Source organism: Dromiciops gliroides, chromosome 4, assembly GCF_019393635.1.
Source record: "Dromiciops gliroides isolate mDroGli1 chromosome 4, mDroGli1.pri, whole genome shotgun sequence".
NCBI classification, from domain to species: Eukaryota; Metazoa; Chordata; class Mammalia; order Microbiotheria; family Microbiotheriidae; genus Dromiciops; species Dromiciops gliroides.
Genome location: NC_057864.1, coordinates 77313073 through 77332254, shown reverse-complemented (window position 1 = coordinate 77332254; position 19182 = coordinate 77313073). Strand labels below are relative to the sequence as shown.

Below are 19182 nucleotides of genomic sequence, written 5' to 3'. Positions count from 1 at the left end.
AGCTCCGCTCTCCACCAGAGTCCAAAGGAAAGAGTGAGCCCGAGCGCCAGTCTCTTCCTTCCTCCTCCCACTAGCCCGCGTCACTTCCTGACGCCAAACAAAAGACTCCTGGTCTTGCCCTCAAAGACCTTTGCTTCATGGGTGGAACTCTTCTACAGTAAGTCTCCAGCAGGTGGTGTCATTCCAATCGTTACACCACAAAGGACAAGCCCACCAAGAAGAGCCAGCATTTGATGAGAAATCATTTTTTTAAAAGGTTTAAGGTCTGGGAGAGTCTCTTTTTCCTTTAAGCACTCTGTCAAAGTGTCCCATTGCCATTCATCACCATTGGAGGCAACTGGTGGAATGCTGGGCCTGGAGTTAGGTAAACCGGAGGTCAAATCCAGCCTCAGATGCTGACTAGCTATGTGATCCTGGCTGAGTCACAACTTCTGTTTACCTCAGTTTCTTCAAATGTAAAATGGGGAAGATAATATCACCTACCTCCCCCAGTGGTGTTGTGAAGATCAAATGAGATCATATTTGTAGTATTTAGCACGGTGCGTAATATATAGTAGGCAGTATATAAATATCTATTCCCTTCCCCTTCATTTAGCCAGATGGCTTAAAGTAAGCAGCTATACCCAGGATGGCATTTTCAAATCAATCTTTCTCGTGGAATGCCTTTAGACTCTCAGGGATAGGAGGGGATGGATGTAAGAGTAAGATGCTTGGGGAAAAAAATTGTTAGGAAATGAAACTAGCATGAGCAAATCCATTCTGGGCTTGTATTTGTAGGGTTTGGTCAGCTGGCCCCCAAGCCGGTATAGACCTATTTCTCTGCGCACTTTGTCAAAGTCTATCTTTGTTTTTAGTTTTCATTTGCCAAAGTCATCCAGCCTCCTTACAGTCTGCTTTTCAGTCTATTTTAGCAATTGCTGTCCATATTTTTCCTAACTGTAATGTGTGATTCATGTCCCTTAAACAAGAGAATCAGGGGTCATACAGGATATAGGCAGAGATGCCCTTCCTGATTCCTGCCGGTCACACATGACTAGGCACTTGAATGTCTTGGGGATGCAAAGTCCCTGGCCTGAAGGGTACTTTGGGACTGATGAATTGCCTGCCTGTTTTCCATGACTTGGATCCAAAGGATGCTTTAGGCTGATAAGGTCACCCCCTTATTAGCCACTGAGCAGGAAGAGCTAAGAAATCAGTGAACCTTTAAAAGGAAGTGACTATGCCCCTAGTGCCTTCTTCTTCTCACCCTCCAGGTGACATCACCCAACTCTGAGACTTCCCATGAAGAGGGTGAGGTAAGAGAAGCTCACCCTTTCCCCCACCCCAACCACCATGTAGTTGTGAGTACAAGGCACTCATTTCTTGCTTAGGTGAGCCTGTTCCTGAGTTTGGGGCTAGCTCTTCTGTGATTTTTCTTTCCTCATCTTAGGTGAATAAGTATCAATTCTGATAGAGATGTATTCAGGCTATGTAGGTCACCTTGTGAGCTCAAGAGGTTTAGTGGTCCTGGGTCTTTGGACTGGGTATTTGCAAGGGGGAAAATCCCTAGCAACACTTCTGTGGTTCGTGGGACAAGACAACCACCACTAAGATGATGCGACCACGCTCTGACCTGATTTGCCCAATATGATATTTTTTACCAGAAGAACTAGAATTGTCCGATGCTCCCTGATGAGTCCAGAGAAGAGAGCACCAGGGGTGAATTCATTCACTTTTTAAAGGTCTACTGACTCATTAGTTCTTCCCTGCTCAATGATCTATTAAGGGACCCTTGGCTTCATCATGCACAAGGCACCCAAATCCTGAGTCATACATGGCCAGTAGGAGCCACTCTGCCCACATTCTGAGGGACCCTGGTAATTCAGGGATATTCAGATCCTAACGTTCAAAGCAAGCTCTTGCCTAACAAAATAGTGGATCACTCTTAGTCACAAAGGTCCCTCCTTATTTTCATTACATATAAGTAGCTATGCAGCTAGGTAGCGATCTATTCTCTTAAAAGAGAAATTTGTGGGGGGAGGTGAGAGGGAATATACAGTTGCTACTTTTTTAACATCATAAGGCCTGTAAAAACTCTTGATACTCAAAGAACCTCCCTGTGCCTTCCAGGGCCCTGAATACAAGTCAGCTGAAAGCTCTGAATATCGACATGTTACCTGGGTACAAGGATCCCTATTCTTCCAGGCCACTGACAAGGGGTGAAATTGGCTGTTTTCTTAGCCACTATTCTATCTGGAAGGAGGTAAATGATGCTTTATTTCCATTTTCACATTTTTCTTTATATCCCCAGTGTCCAGGGATTTGGGCAAAGTGGGAACTGAATGATCTGTTGAATTGAATGGACTGGAACATCTCCAGTTTTGTAGCAGAGAGGAGGATGTAGGATTCTCAAGATAAATTGGGGTTTGAAATGGTGTGATATTCCTTAACTTGGAAACTTATGTTATGCTTTAGACAATGCTTGCCTTAAGATGCATTTGCTCATAAGCTTGACCTCTTAGCCAGAGACCAACAACAAAGTACCAAAGACAAGTAAGAATTGGCAGCACATGGAGAGTCCATGGACCCCATGCACTATTCATACTAGGATTTAAAAAAAAAAACAACCCAAGACTTATCTTCACAGAATAGGAAGTCCGCTCAATCTAATACATAAGGGAACAGTAATAACCACCATGCTTTAGAGTTGGCAAAGCACCGACATGAGCTTTATAACAACCATGTGAGGGAGGTGCTTCTGGAATGATTATTATCTCAAACTACAGATGGAGAAAGGGCTGCGAGAGGCTAAGGGACTTGCCCATGGTCCCACAGCTGTCAGAGTCAGCATTTATGCCCAAGTATTCCTGGTTCCAAGTCCCCCACGCTCTCTGCCATGTTGCATGGCTAGCCTAGTAGGAGCTCAATAGCTGAGCCGTCAGTGACTCATCCAGCCTGGGCCTGTAGACCTTCAACAACTGGAAACTCACTGCCTCCAGAAGCAGCTCATTCCACCTTCTGATAGTTCTAATAGTTTCAAGTTGAGCATAAATTAGCCTCTCTAGAATTTTCACTTGGTGGAGCCTGTAACCTAATAGCCAATTGAACTTGTCTATTACTCTTTTTGGACCCAGAGAGGAAAAAGTCCCAAATGGGAATAATAATAATAATAACAATAATTACTACATTATCATAATAATATGGCATTATAATAACCACTGTACCATTCATCTGATACTTTAACAAAATTCTTGAGCATTCGATCCCTTCCCACTTTCCTGTCAGACAAAGAGGACAAATAACTTTATCCCCATATGATCACTAAGGAAACGGAGGCACATAGGGGCCTTATTCAAAGACACTTAGCAAGTAGTTGTTGGAACTAGATTTCAGGTCTGCTGACTCAGCTTATTATAAGATGATTTTCTACAGAGGGGAAAAAAAATCCCATGCAGAAAGCCTTGGTGATGCCTCATCTCCCAGTGGTCCTCTACTTCCGTATCTTTTCTATTATTAGTAAAGCACAGCTTTAAAGTGTGTTCTCCTTTTCTTAAAATACCAGGTAATTGACCGAGAATTGGAGAAGACTCTTGTTATTGAGGACGATGTGCGATTTGAACATCAGTTTAAGAAGAAACTTGTGAAGTTGATGGATGACATTGATCGCGTGCAGCTAGACTGGGAATTGATGTGAGTGAAAGAGAGGGAGCATTAGCATAGAGGTGGGAGAGACTAGGCTCCTAGGGAATCCTCCCCCTCTGGAAAATGGAGGTCACCATTCACCATATCTCTACTCAATTATTTTATTTATTTTTTTGTTTAAAATTAACATTTATTTTCTCTCCTTTCCACCTCCCTCTGTCCCAAATTGAAAAGAGGAAAACAAACAAAAAACCTTATTATAAATTTGCACGATCCAGGAAACCTTATTCCTGCATTGGCCATATTCTAAAATGTTTGTCTCATCCCCCATCTTAAGTCTATTACCTCTCTGTTAGAAAGAGAGTAGCATGCTCCATCGTCAGTCTTCTGGAATCGTGGTTGGTCACCGCACTGATCAGCATTGTTGAGTATTGCAGATGTTCATCTTTACTTTGTTGAATTTTATAAATTTGTTCTGGTTTCATTCACTACATTCAACATTAGTCTTTGCACGTCTTCCCAGATTCCTCTGAAACCATCCTTTTCATCATTTCTAACTCAATTTCATTCAATGAATATTTGTCGCTTCCGTGAGAAACACGATGTGAACATTTTGTTTCAATGGGTCAGAAGGTGACAGAAGTAGGCACTTAGAGCTTGGTCAGATACTGAAGACTCGAAGGTCACCCACTGCATCCAGAGCCGTCAGCAGTCATCTTGACTTTTGTTTTACCGATGGGCTTTAATGACTCTGGAAGGGAGAGTGAGGCTGATGACTTTGTGAAGCTCTGCCTCACTTAAATCCAATTAACACATGAGTCAAAAGGCATTTTACTATTTCATTATTTTGTTATCTTACTATTCAACTATTTCACTATTTATTATTTTACTATCCTACGATTTTACTATCTCACCTACCTCAAAGTACTGTTGTGATGAGTTAGTGATGAAGCAGCTGGTACAGATGCACTCAGATCTGTAGACACAACCCTGCACACAGACAGCCAAGGCCATTGGGTTGTCTTAGTACTGGACTGAAGCAGCAGTGGAATTCAGCAGCCCCTTGGGTATCTGAACAGCCTTTTTTTGGGGGGAGGGGGGAGGCAATTGGGGTTAAGTGACTTGCCCAGGGTTACACAGCTAGTAAGTGTCAAGGGTCTGAGGCCAGATTTGAACTCAGGTCCTCCTGAATCCAGGGCCGGTGCTCTATCCGCTGTGCCACCTAGCTGCCCCTAAACAGTCTTTTTGAAGGACTGCACTACTCACCTCCTGGCATGAGAAAGGGGCTAGAAAAGGTGACCTAAAAATTGTCTGCTTCCCCCAACCCAGCATGCAGGTAGAGATCCCACCCTATGGTCAAAACAGAAAAATATGTACAAATATGTACAAAAACTATTGCAAAGATGATTCCATTTACCACCAGTACATGGGAAGTAGACACACTTATGGACAACAAGAAACAGCTCTTATTGCAAGGGGACTCAACAGGTATCCCATCCAAATAACATCCCTGGGGGCAGCTAGGTGGTGCAGTGGCTAAAGCACTGACCTTGGATTCAGGAGGACCTGAGTTCAAATCCAGCCTCAGACACTTGACACTTACTAGCTGTGTGACCCTGGGCAAGTCACTTAACCCTCATTGCCCCACAAAAAAAAAATTTAATTTAAAAAAATTTTTAAAATAGCATGACTGAGTGAAACAAGGCTGGCAAAGGAAGTCCAGCTTACTTAAGTTGGAGGTGGATACATGTTTTTCTGGAGTGGCTGCAGTGATGGGGAGCACAGAGAAGCTGGCATACCTTTTGCAATCAAATCTAATCAAGTCAACAAGCTTGCATGCTTCCCAAAAGGAGGCTCATGATAATGCAATTGCCACTTGCAGGAAAGCACCAGGCTACCATCATCAGTGGATTTGCTCCCACCATGACAAATCCTAGTGAGGTCAAAGGAGAATTCTATTCAGACCTGGGGACTCTCATCATCAATGTGCCGAGAGAGGACAAGCTTGTCATTCTGGGTGACTTTAATACTAGAGTAGGCACAGACTAGCAGACGTGGCAGGGAGTTCTTAGGAGGAATGGAGTTGGAAACAGCAACAGCAAGCAGTCACTTACTGCTGACGACTTGTGTGTCTCATGACCTTCCCATCACCAACACTGTCTTCCATTTACATAAATACAACAAAACTTCATGGATGGACCCTCACAGCAAACGTTGGGATTTAAAAGACTATGTGATTGGGGCAGCTAGGTGGCACAGTGGATAAAGCACCGGCCCTGGATTCAGGAGTACCTGAGTTCAAATCCGGCCTCAGACACTTGACACTTACTAGCTGTGTGACCCTGGGCAAGTCACTTAACCCCCATTGCCCCACAAAAAAAAAAAAAAAGACTATGTGATTGTAAAGAGAAGAAACAGAGGATGGGGGGGGTGATGAAGAGGATGTGTGGCAGAGTATTAGATTAATCATAGACTTTTCCTCTCCAACCTAAACATTTGCATTCAACAAAAGTGGTAGCCCCAAGGCGAGACGACTCTCAGAAGACCTCATGTCAAAACATTGAAGCACTTCTCAGTGTGCCAACAGCTTGTTCCTTAGTTGGAGGGAAAACTGGGCCAACACATGGTTGGCAGCAGTGGAGTGCGCAGCTTTCAGAGATTTGGTCTACAGCACCGTATTTACTCACCTGGGCCAGAATGCTCAAAAACACCAGGGTTGATTTGATGAAAATGATGGGGAAATTGAGAAGCTGCTAAATGGAAAAATGAGAATTTTACAGGGTCCACCAGTGGGATAATTTATCCATCTCTAAAAAGGCAGCATTTCACTCAATCAAAAGTAAAGTATAAGGGGCAGCTAGATGGCACAGTGGATAGAGCACCGGCCCTGGATTCAGGAGGACCTGAGTTCAAATCCGGTCTCAGACACTTAACACTTACTAGCTGTGTGACCCTGGGCAAGTCACTTAACCCCAATTGCCTCACCAAAAAAAAAAAAAAAAAAAAAAAGTAAAGTATAAGCAAAGCTTGAAGAGATGCAGGGTTCTTGGTACAACATAAAGGCAGATGAAATTCAGTTTTACACTGATAGTAACAATCCAAAGCATTCTCACAATGCCTTAAAGGCTATTTATGGGCCAAAGACTTTTGGTGTATCTCAACTACTCAATTCTGATGGAACTCCACTGATTAGGACATGATCCTGGAGTAATGGACTGACCATTTCCATAGTGTTCTCAACAGACCATCATTAACCAATGCCGAAGCCACTGACCATTTACCTCAGATTGAGTTCAATTCCTCTCTAGCCAAACTTCCAACTGAAGAAGAAGTATTGAATGCCATTAGGCTCCCCTTATGTGACAAAGATCCTCGTGCTGATTCTATTCCAACAGAGATCTACAAGGCAGGAGATCCACTGCTCATACTGAAATCTTCTGGCAAAAGGAGGTTATCCCTCAGAAGATCAAGGATGCCTCTATTGTCCATCTGTATAAAGGAAAATATAATTGGTTGTCCCGTGACAACCACAGATTTCTCTCTCTCTCTCTCTCTCTCTCTCTCTCTCTCTCTCTCTCTCTCTCTCTCTCTCTCCCTCCCTCCCTCCCTCCCCTCTCTCTCTGTCTCTCTCATCACTACAGGCAAGATTATTGTCAGTCTTCCTTAAAAGGCTGACCTTTCACCTGGAAGATGGTCGTGCACCTGAGAGTCAATGTGGCTTTAGAAAGGGCTGAGGAATGGCCAACATGGTGTTTGCTGCCCAACAACTCCAGGAGAAAGGCCAAAAAGCAGAACAGAGGTCTGTACACAATGTTCCTCCATCTTTGATACTGTCAGTGGTGAGGGCTTATGGGAGATCATGGCAAAATCTGGTTGCCCAGAGAAGTTCATCAGGATTGCATCCCAGTTTCATGATAGAGTGCTTACATGGAATCTGGATAATGGATGTTCCTCTTGCCCTTTCCCAGTCACCAGTGGAGTGAAGCAGGTCTGTGTGCTTACTTCCATGCTTTTTAGCATAGTGTTTTCAATGATGTTGTCAAATACCTTTTATGAGGATGAAAACAGCATCAAGGTCAACTATAGCACTAATGGTAAATCATCTGACTTGAAAAGGCTACAAGCCAAAACTAAAGTGGAAGGAGAATTGGTAAACAACTTTGTGTTCTCAGATGATTGTGCACTCAATGCACAATGAACAATGTTGAGATGCAACAGAGTCTGGATTGATTCTCTGCTGCTTATGCTAATTTTGGCCTAACAATTGACACCCAGAAAACAAAGGTTCTCCACCAGCCAGCACCACACCACCATCTGTACCTGGAACCATCAGTTAGAATAAATGGAGAAACTGAATGCTGTGGATAAGTTCACTTACCTTAGCAGTATACTTTCCACCAACGTACACATAGATGATGAGGTTGATGCACACATTTCTAGAGCTAGCTCAGCATTTGGGAGGCTCTGAAAGAAAATTTGAGAGAAGAAGTATTAGGCTGTCTACCAAACTGAAGGTCTTCAGAGCCACTGTGCTGACTTCATTGTTATATTCTTATGAAATGTGGGCAGTCTACCAGTACCATGCCAGAAAATTGAACTGCTTCTATTTGAATCATCTTAGAAAGATTCTGAAGACCACCTGGCAAGCTAAGGTACCAGACACTGAGGTCCTTTGTCAAGCTGAACTGCCAAGGATTGAAACTCTACTCTAGAGAGCAGAACCCCAATGGACTGGTCATGTTGTTTGAAAACATATGTTTGTGTAAAAGATTATTTTACAGAGAACTCACACAAGCCAGGTTCTCAAGGTAGGTACTCACATGATGGTCAGAAACAGTGACACAAGAACACCCTCAAGGTCTCTCTGAAAGACTTTGGTATTAATTGTGAGACATGAGAGACACTGGCACAGGATCATCCAGCATGGCATGCCACATCAAAGAAGGTGATGTGATCTATGAGTAAAGTGGAATTGCAGTAGCTCAAAAGAAACGGGAGATGCACAAATTTAGAGACATCTCCCTCCCAAAGGATCATATGAACTCCAAATGTTTGTGTCTGACCTCTGGTAGAGTCTTCCTAAGCTTGTATCGGTCTGATTAGATAGTGTACATTGACCCCGACGTTGTGGTGTCATTTTGGTCTTCTTCCAGCACAAAGGACAAGCAAAAACAACAATGATTGGTGGATTCAGACAGAGTAATACTTGGGCTTCCAGTCTAATGCCACTCACTCGCCAGATGGCCTTGATCAGCAAAGTCCTTCTCCGGAGCACTGCATTGATACAAGACAAGCAATCCTTGCTCTGTGTGTTCGAGGAGGCCATAGGAGGGTGGCATTCTTTTCTTACTCCTATTTGGTATCAAAATGTTCATCCATAACAGCAGCAATATCTCACATCCTTTGACAATTAAAAGGAATCTCCTCCTTTACACAAAAACACTTTCTGTCCCTTTCATCCCTAAATTGGTATGTTTATCTTAAAGGAACAGTATAATTTACAAGAGAATCTGAGACCTTAGAGCTGGACGGGACCTGAGAGGGTATCTATTCCAAACTCATCACTTCACTGATGAGAAACCTGAGGACTAGAGAAGTTATGAGACTTGCTTAAGCTCCTACAGAGCAGGATTCAAGCTTGGATCAGGCAACGTCAAGTTCAGATCTGTTTCCAGAGGGCAGGGGGCCATACATGAGGATAGGGGCTTCATTGGTGGAGCCCTATTCATTTTGCAGTTAATAAAGGGAAAGAAGATCCTTTTCTGACCTTTAACATGGAAGGTCTAGAGCTGAAACAGAATATCTGGGTTGCCTCCTCGGACCGGGATGAGACCAGAAGATCAGGTACGAGCCTTCCAATTGGAAATGAAAGCCAAAGTACCCCAAGGAACATTTGACAGCCCGGCGGCTAGAAAAAGAGCAAAAAACTGTGGGAGGAAACCCAGGGTAACACACCTGGGAGCAATTTGTTCTGATCTGCTATTTACTGAATGTTTATTTACCCGCCATCACTAAGAGTCTGGGAGCAGGTTTTAAAAGCAACGAGGAACATTTCCCTTTTTCCTAATTGGGGGAGAAGTTGCCAAGCTTTCCTCTGTCTCTCCTGTGGCATGTCAAAGTCAGTCTCATCAAGCAGGGTCCTGCTCCTTGCCAAAAGCAGCTGGCACTGCCTGCTCTATTCCAGGAGGGGATGTTAAGTGTGTGCCCAGAGAGAACACTTGCTCCCTCTGAAGAGACAACCTCCCTGGCTCACAGGAAGCCTAGTTATAGCTTAATGATGCCTTGGCAAACCCAGCTAAATATCTGTATTATGTAAAATGACTAATAATCTTTAAAAATGGGTACTGACTGTGGTTAGAACCAATGCTCTGACCAATCACTTAGGATCATTGTTTCTCCCCCTGTCCACTAGATGACTACCATTTCTAGGCATAAGGCCCTTATTTGCTCTACTTAAAGACCCTCCACAGATGGAAATTCTATGATATCCCTTCATAAACTTTCCCTTTTCAATTATATATATATACACACACATACATACATATACATATACATAGTATGTATGTATATATATATATATACACACATACATATACATAGTGTGTGTGTGTATATTTATTTATTTATTTGTTTGTTTATTTATTAAATGCTTACTATGTGCCTGGCACTGTGCTCCATTGAGTATGAAGATTTTGGAGTTCAGTCACTTTTAGTCATTTCCAACTCTTTGTGATCCCATTTGGGGTGTTCTTGGACAAGATACTGGAGTGGTTTGCCATTTTCTTCTCTAGCTCATTTTACAGATGAAGAAACTGAGGCCAACATGGTTAAGTGACTTGCCCAGGGTCACAGAGCTAGTAAGTGTCAGAGACCAGATTTGAGTTCAGAAAGATGAGTCTTCCTGACTCCAGGTCTGGTCCTCTATCCGCCTCAGCTGGCCCTGTATATAAAGATACAAAGATAAAACAAACAAACAAACAAAAACAATTTAATAGCCCCTGCTCTCAAAGACCTCTCAAAGACAGAGATTCTCCTGAGGGTTTGAAATACGTGTGTAGATAAATCAACTCAAGGTAATTGGAGGAGAAAGAAGTCACTAAGGGCTTGGAGGGCAGGGAGGATGAGAGGTAGAAAATCAGGAAATGCTTCCTGGAGAAGATAGCTCCTGTTGAGCCTTCAAGAAAGAGAAGTGTTCTGAAAGGCATAGTTGAAGAGGAAGTGCATTTGAGGCTTGGAAAGGGATGTGTGGGGAACAGCTAAATAGTACATTTTGGCAAGAAATGCACAGGACATTAAGGGGAATCATCTGAAACCAAGTTTAACCTGGAAGACAGTTTATTAAAGACCTTAGAAGCCATTTCTCCAGGAAGACAAAAAATAAGAGAAGAGCAAAATAAATCTCTGAGAGAAGATTATCTGATTCTTTTCCTAGTAAGGACTAACTGAAGAATTCTAGTGGTTTTTGTTTGGTTTTGTTTTTGTTTTTGTCTGGAAGAATGAAGCTAAGAGGAAGATAGAATGTAGAAATCTTCAAAGATAAACATAGGACACAGATTAATGAACTTGTTCATGAAATGATGGAATGCTAAGACTAGGGGCATACCCTGAAGCGGTGAGCAAGGTCATCTAGGAGAAAACATGGAAATTCTACTGTCCCTAATAGGTAGTAAAAGTTTATAACTCATTCCTCCTAAAATAAACTCCATGAAGGCTAAAAATTTGAGGATGAAGGACCATTTTAGATAAATGTATGTATAGATAATAGAACCACTGGGCTGCTAGGTGGTAGAATGGGTAGAGTGCCAGACCTGGAGTCAGAAAGATTCATCTTCCTGAGTTCAAGTCTGGCCTCAGACACTTACAAGCTGTGTGACCCTGGGCAAGTCACTTATCCTTGTTTGACTTAGTTTTCTCATCAATAAAATGCACTGGAGAAGGAAATGGCAGATCACTCCATTATCTTTGCCAAGAAAACCACAAATGGTGTCATGAAGAGTCAGACATAACAGAAATGACTGAACAATAACCAAAATAGAATTATAGCGCCTTAGATATAGGACCTTAGAGATCATATAGTTCAACTCCTGCCTGAGGTGGAAATCCTCTATAGGATAAATAGGTTATTGAGGAATAATGGAGATATTGGGGATCTGTTTTTAAGGTAGGAGGCCCAGTGGAGTAAAGAGAGAGCCAACCTCAGACCCAGGAAGACAGGTTCAAAAGTCCCACCTCTGACACCAGAGGTGTCAGTGCTCTAAGCAACTCTTTTAAGACTTAAGTAGCAGAGAAGGTTCTGACCTGAATGAGTAGAATTTCTTCATCTGGGACTTCCTTCTCTGTGAAATGAAGTCCAATCCCTTTCCTATCTCTAAGCTATAGAGGTTGGTATTAAGGAGGACAACCATAGCTTTCTATAAAATGTCTGTCCCTTGGGGAAAGAAGAAAGGGAAAGAAGGAAGGAAGGAAAGAAGGAAGAAAAGAAGAAGGAAAGGAGGCAAGGGAGGAGGAAGGAAGGAAGGAAGGAAGGAAGGAAGGAAGGAAGGAAGGAAGGAAGGAAGGAAGGAAGGAAGGAAGGAAGGAAGGAAGGAAGAAAGGAAGGAAGGAAGGAAGGAAGGAAGGAAGGAAGGAAGGAAGGAAGGAAGGAAGGAAGGAAGGAAGGAAGGAAGGAAGGAAAGAGAGAGGGAGTATGGGAGGGAAGAAGTGAGGGAAGAGGAATGAGCAGGAAGTGTAGCGAGTAAGAGAGGGAGAAAGGAAAGAAGGAAGGGAAGGAAGAAGGAAGGGAAAGAGGGAAAGATGATGGGATGAAGAAGGCAGGAAAGAAAGAGGAAAGGAGGAAAGAAAATGCATTTAATAAAGCCTTACTTTGTCCAAAGCACTGGGCTAAGGGTAATGAATACAGATAGAAAAGCTTGTCATTCACCTTCTAATAGGGAAAGAAAACAGAAGAAGAATTAATAAGCAATGGTTGAATGCCTGCTCTGTGCACCAGGGGCAGTGAGGAGTACAGAAGGCATATTTGATTAATGATATTGGACTGAATGGGTTCATGCTGCCAAGTGGACTCTAAATTTCTCCTACACAACTATCCTCTGCCCTGTGTTTGCCAATGGTACTTGAACAACTATGTAGGGCTAGTGAGTGGCAACATGATGGGGTGAATAGAGGGCCAGCCTCAGAAGCAAAGGTTCAAGTCTGTCCTCCAATATGTACAACTTCGTGACCGTAGGAAGGTCTCTCGGTGCCTAGTCAGTTCTCTGAGACTCTAAATTACAGAAGAGTCACTGATCTGCATTGGTCAAGGGAGTTTCCATACCAAGAGTTCCCACATTAAGTATAAAGGACACATAAAAAGATGCTATCTGCATCCAGAAAAAGAACTGGTAAATAGAAATATGAATAAAATGATTTTATATATAAATGTATATACATACACATACCTATTGTGTGTGTATATATATATATATACACAATAGGTGTGTGTATACATGTATGTGTGCATATACATGTATATATGTATATATACACATATACATGTATGCACACACCTATTGTGTCTAATGGTAGTCATCTCTAGGGCAGGCTATGGGGGAAAGGGAAGAAAAAATGAAACTTGCATGATAATTTTGTTGTAGTTTTAAAAGGAAGAGCAAGTGGTGCATAGTAGATTTGCAGTTTCATGTGCAATCATCTTTTTTATTGTTCTATGTTATGGAAATGCTTGTTTTATTCCATAATTTAAAAATGAATTTTAAAAGGGGACTCAGAGTCTCTGATTTTGAGTGACAGATGGTTATAGCATCCTCATATAATACTGTTCCTATTAAATGTGTCATGAAATTTATTCAGACCTCAAAGGACACTGTATACACTTCAACTTCTCCATCATCCCTATTGTATACCTGGCCCTGGTCTATGGGACTTGACCTCATATACTTTCATGCATATGTTTGGTAGTCAGATTGAAATTTCACTCCCCTACCCTCCTCTTCATTCTAGTTACATTGGTCGGAAGAGAATGCAGGTCCAAGAACCAGAGAAGGCAGTGCCCAATGTCATGAATCTGGTCGAGGCTGATTACTCCTACTGGACCCTGGGCTATGTCATCTCCTTGGAAGGTGCTCAGAAGCTTGTTGGAGCTGACCCCTTTGGGAAAATGCTGCCAGTAGATGAATTCCTGCCAGTCATGTACAACAAACATCCTGTGTGAGTTTCTCTCCTGCGGCATCATTCCTTTGGGGAAAATGGCTACTCAACCTCCTAGGGCAGCACTTAATATTTTGCTGAGTATTTCAGGGTGATTTTAAGTTGTCTTTCTCAAATGAAGATTCAAAGAGGTAGGGCTAATTGTCTTTTTTTGAAAGAGATGAAATACATAGAAGGAAAAAAAGTGTGCCTTGCTTAGCATCAACAGAGCAACTTGGGGGCAAGACCAGGGTTAAGGACACATAGTACTTAACTTGTACTCCTTAATCTACTGGGCTCTGTGATATTGATGCTTTCTTATGAATTTTAACCCCAGGAACATATGCTTATATGTCTTCCAGTCATCTCTGGCTATTGGTTCCCTAAGTTCCTGCCTTATGGTGAAATTAATCCTCCTAAATGCAGCATATTCTTCGTTAATAATTCCATTAAGGAAGGGTACAGTAACAGACCCTAGGTACTAATCTCACGTCCTTCTGATTTCCCTTGGGACATCTCATCACCTTTCTGAAGCTTACTTGTCTGCTATGATGGAGAGTAAAGATAAGAAGGGAGCAGCCCTCTATTTCAATAGAAGTTAATAAAGGGGCAGTGTGGTACAGTGCATAGAGTGTTGAATTCAGAATCAGGAATAACCTGGATTCAAAACCCAACTTTGACATTTATTAGCTGTGTGACCTTAGGTAAGTTAAATGACCTCTCCAAACCTTAGTTTTCTCATATGTGAAATGGGAAAAATAATACCTATGGTATTATTATTAACAATAGCACCATTATCACAATATTGTCTTGAGGCTGAAATGAGATCATGTATGTGAAGCCCTCTGCAGAATTTAAAATTCTATGCAAATGTCAGTCATTATCATTATCAGAAATGCCACATGGACTTAGTTCCCTCAAAGAAAAACACAAAGCATTGAAAAGCACAAGAAATAATATCCCAGAATTATGGAACCAAAAAATAGCATATGGAGAGATCATTTGGTCTATCTTATTTTAACCCAAGAAACACAACCTTCCATGCTAATACATATCATACTATGTATTATGATTTCTGAAATAAGATTATACAGCATGTTTAATATATGATATAGTATGATATTATTATTTAATCATACAAAGTTTTGCAAACTTTTAAGAGCTTAAGAGCACAGTAAGAGTGGTAAAGCACAGGCCCTGGATTCAGGAGTACCTGAGTTCAATTCCGGCCTCAGACACTTGACACTTACTAGCTGTGTGACCCTGGGCAAGTCACTTAACCCTCATTGCCCTGCAAAAAAAAACCCAAAAAAACCAAGCACAGTAAGACATTTGAGGCAACCTGTGTAACAATACATTATTGTGTAGTATTATATAACAAGCTATATATAAAATCAGAAATTAGATATTCTAAATATATTGCATATGAAATATATATTATGTATTAGATAAATTACATATTCTGATACATAAATAATATCTATTGCATAGTATATAAGGCTGTGATCGGTCATAGTATGTAGTATAACATGCACATATATTAGTATCATACTTGACAGATGAGTTTCTCTAGAAAGTACTTAGTACTAAGTACTTAAGTACTTAGAATTATATCGAGTTTCCATGAGCTCTCTTTCAGAAAGTTCTTCCTTTTACTTTATCTTTGGTACTATAGCTGAGATCATTTCCTCTTTGGGGCCAGTGAAGATAGATAGAGCTTGTCACCATCCTCTATACAATATTTAGAGCTTAATTTCCTGCTCCTCATTGTAAAGGCTAAGTTCACGAATGCTTAGGTCCACTAGTATGCCCTTAGGTGAAGTCCTGATTGCTCTGATTTATGGTCCAGAGAACTCGAGGTAAGACATTGTCTTCTGTGTCATCTCTGTGGCATTCTTTGCCTCCTATGGTCCAGTTAAGTACAGCCAACCCCTCACTCTTAGAATAGAGGATAAAATCAATCCCTCTTAAGTGATATTTCTAATCAGAATATAAAAATACTGACTTTCTTTTTTACTACTGCTAAATCTTTGAAACTTTTTAATGAATTATTTTATGATGTTCCTGCACTATGCATTTTGCTAAATGGCACAATTTCTTTCTACCTAAAGTTTCAAAAACAGAACTATCCATTTCCAAAGTGCCCACTGCCACCCACACACCAACATTCGTACCTACCCAACCATGCCACTGCAAGTCCTGTAGCCTATATTAACACCTTTTCTTTCCTTTTTTAGAGCCAAATACATGGAGTACTATGAGCCCAGGGATCTGAAGGCTTTCTCAGCTGAACCCTTACTCATCTATCCCACCCATTACACGGGGCAGCCTGGTTACCTGAGTGATACAGAGACATCCACCATCTGGGACAATGAAACTGTGTCCACCGACTGGGACAGGAAGCACTCTTGGAAGTCTCGGAAGCAGGCACATATCCATAGCAACGCCCAGAACACAGATGCTTTGCCCCCCACCACTTCTCTAGACACAGCACCCTCAAGGGACGAGTTATGATGGGCCTCCTGGTTCTGCCTACAACTGGACCTGCCTCTGGCTTTTTGTTCATCTTTAGAGATAATCCTCCAGTTACCTTTTTTTATTTCATTGTCATTCTCAGAAGATCAAGTTGATTTGACTCATCTGATTGAAAGTAGTAAATTATTAGACAGGAAAGCCAATGAAGGTAATTTAAGTAGAAGGCTCTAGGAAGATGGAAAGATAGGCTTCTTTTTTTAACATTAAGATATCTTTCAGTTTGGTTTGGTCAGACACTTTGGGTCATCACCTTTGTGAAGTGGCTGCTCACACGAAGGCCAGGACCTGTAGCTGAGTGATCTGGACGGCTATGGGCTAATCACCAGGCTATCAGAGGACCTAGGAATGAGCTGTTCAGACAAAAGCAACAATTGTCCCAGTCGTTTTGTGGTTATGGGTGTGCATCACTTTCTGCAAGCTGTGTTGATGAAAACTACATGTAGGTCAAACTTTGGTTTTAGTTTAATTATCTCCTAAATGCACTCGTGAGACTTTTTTAGGGTCATCCTACTCTGCCTTCTTTTGGAGAACAAAGGGTACTTTTGCAGAGTGATTATTTTTCTTTTATGTGACTCTAAATTGTCATGAATCATTTTTGTAAAAGTGAGGTACACCGGGGCAGCTAGGTGGCGCAGTGCATAGAGCACCGGCCCTGGAGTCAGGAGGACCTGAGTTCAAATCCAGCCTCAGACACTTAACACTTACTAGCTGTGTGACCCTGGGCAAGTCATTTAACCCCAACTGCCTCGCCAAAAAGAAAAAAAAAGTGAGGTACACCAACATTTTGGTCCTCTTGATATACTAGCTCAGTAGAATTAGTGTTTTTATGCTTTTTATTACTGGCTTGGCATTTGACCATCATGATATTCCAAAATCCTGAGGTGACTGTTACCAACAATCGTCCCAAGTCCCAAGATATCTTCTATAAGTTTTCTGAGTGAGTTTACATCAGTACTTTTAGGAGTATTTTTTAAAAGCTCTACCTTTACTATTTTCCCTAAGATTACTGCAGTTAGGATGCTACATTTAAAATGATACATTTAAAATAAGGGATTATTATGATTCCTATCCAGAGGTTTCCTGGCACTACTGCAATATTCCCATTCTCCTCTCCACCATCTGTATCATAAAAGAAACTTTAGAAAAGTTTAGAAAGTTTAGAAAAAGTCAGAGACAGAGATAGACAGAGAGTGAAAGAGGGAGGCAGAGACAGAGAGAAAAAGAAGAGAGAGAGAGGGAAAGAAGAAAGGAAAGAAAGACAGAAGACAGGGGAGAGAGACTGAGAAAGACAAGAGAAGTAAGGAAGAAATGTGAGGCAGAGGAAGAGGAAGAGAAGGAAGGAGAGTGGGGGGAGAAAGAGACAGAGACAGTAAGAAACAGAGAAAAGGAGAATGTATGAACCAAGAAATGGATTGATGGTGGACAATTCCTTACATTTTAAATATTTCTTTTATAAAGTATTTAAAAGTATATGACAGATTAGGGGTCCTTGGGTTTTGACTGTCATTTTATCAACCTGTAGTGAGTAGTGAGTGTAGACTTAACACCCCTGACATGTGGTGCCCATCATGTGTCAAGTTCCTAGCATAGCTCTCCCTCAGGAACCTGCCGTTCTGGGAATTCTAGACACCCAAAAAGCAAACAGCAAGTGTGTCTTTTTTGTGACCCCAAATTGTCATGTATCATCACTGTTAAATCAAAATGCACTTCTCTCTTGTAGTATGGGTGATAAAAGCCCCTCCCAGAGAGAGATGAGAGGGCACTGCTAGAGACACTGAGCTGGCTTCACAAACACACTGCCGGCTCCTGCCTGAGATAGGAAGATCCTGGGATCTCTTACCATTTCTGCGGAAACCCTATGCTGTATTAAGTGAAATCTCTGCTAAGACTGTTTCCTCCTCCTTTCTCTTACAGACCTTATCTGAGAAATAAGAAGATAGGACTAATTGATCACCGAGGCCCTTCTCACTTCTAATACTCTATAACTCTGTAAACTAACTATTGGCATAAGCTTCAATTCTGGGTCTCAGAGACAAAAAAAGTGCCTTCTGAAAAAGTTTCCCTGCGGTGTAGACACTGCTTTCATGTTCTTTCCTGCACTGTGGGCAGTAGCTGTGCCCATGCAAATAGCTGGCATTTTGCATTTAACCTTTTTTGGGAGGGGGTGGGGGGAAGGGATCCTTTATAGCAACTCAAGCTATGGAAAACATGACACCCACCAAAGCTTAATGTCCTCAGTACAGTGGTAGCCACAGGACAAAAAGACAATTTACTTTTCATTGTGTTTAAGAGTAAAGGCTCAGGTCTGTCCTTGCTTGGGTCAAGTGTTAATATTCTTTCATTTGGAGAAGCAGCTAAATGCTAAAAATGAAATAAGATCATTTTTAAAAATCAGAAGTCAAGAAATCCTATTGCATTCCCAGTTACCCCACTCAGACTTAGCTGTGTCGTTGTATTCTCTCCATTGTGTAAGAACATAAAGTAACAGGGGGACTGGGGGCAGGGGAAAAGCTTTCATTGATTTCCTAGATGGTTTAATATTTGGTTATTTTGTATTTTGTGTGTGTGTATGTGAATTGAAGTGGGTGTCTGTAGGGTGAATGATTGGGTGCATGGGGGGGTGGGAAATGGGTGGAGAACATTTGTTCTGTGTTTTTGGTTTGCTTCAGGTATGAAGCAAGCATTACTTGTGTTTATTAATATTCCCTGTCAGCCGGTCTGATAGTGTTGTAAATTTCTATTCTTGCAAGACAGTGACCTTAAGTTCTAGAACTCTAGAGTAGAACTGTTCTACTGTGAATCAGGTTCTTTCCCCCTCTGCTTAGCTTCGTCACAAAGGAAGAA

At 41.7% G+C, this 19182-nt stretch overlaps 1 protein-coding gene across 2 annotated transcripts in view; it reads left to right on the top strand.

Annotated features, from left to right (window-relative positions):
* The window catches only part of COLGALT2 (collagen beta(1-O)galactosyltransferase 2), a 138999-nt gene extending 121417 nt beyond the window's left edge, over nucleotides 1-17582 (top strand). For both annotated transcript variants that reach the window (XM_043964814.1, XM_043964813.1), the window contains 4 exons: nucleotides 2110-2242; nucleotides 3542-3669; nucleotides 13618-13824; nucleotides 16041-17582. In XM_043964814.1, the coding sequence (XP_043820749.1) occupies nucleotides 2110-2242; nucleotides 3542-3669; nucleotides 13618-13824; nucleotides 16041-16317 (745 nt within the window). In that variant the 3' untranslated portion in view covers nucleotides 16318-17582. The remainder of the gene's footprint in view (nucleotides 1-2109; nucleotides 2243-3541; nucleotides 3670-13617; nucleotides 13825-16040) is intronic.
* Nucleotides 17583-19182: the final 1600 nt, after the last annotated feature.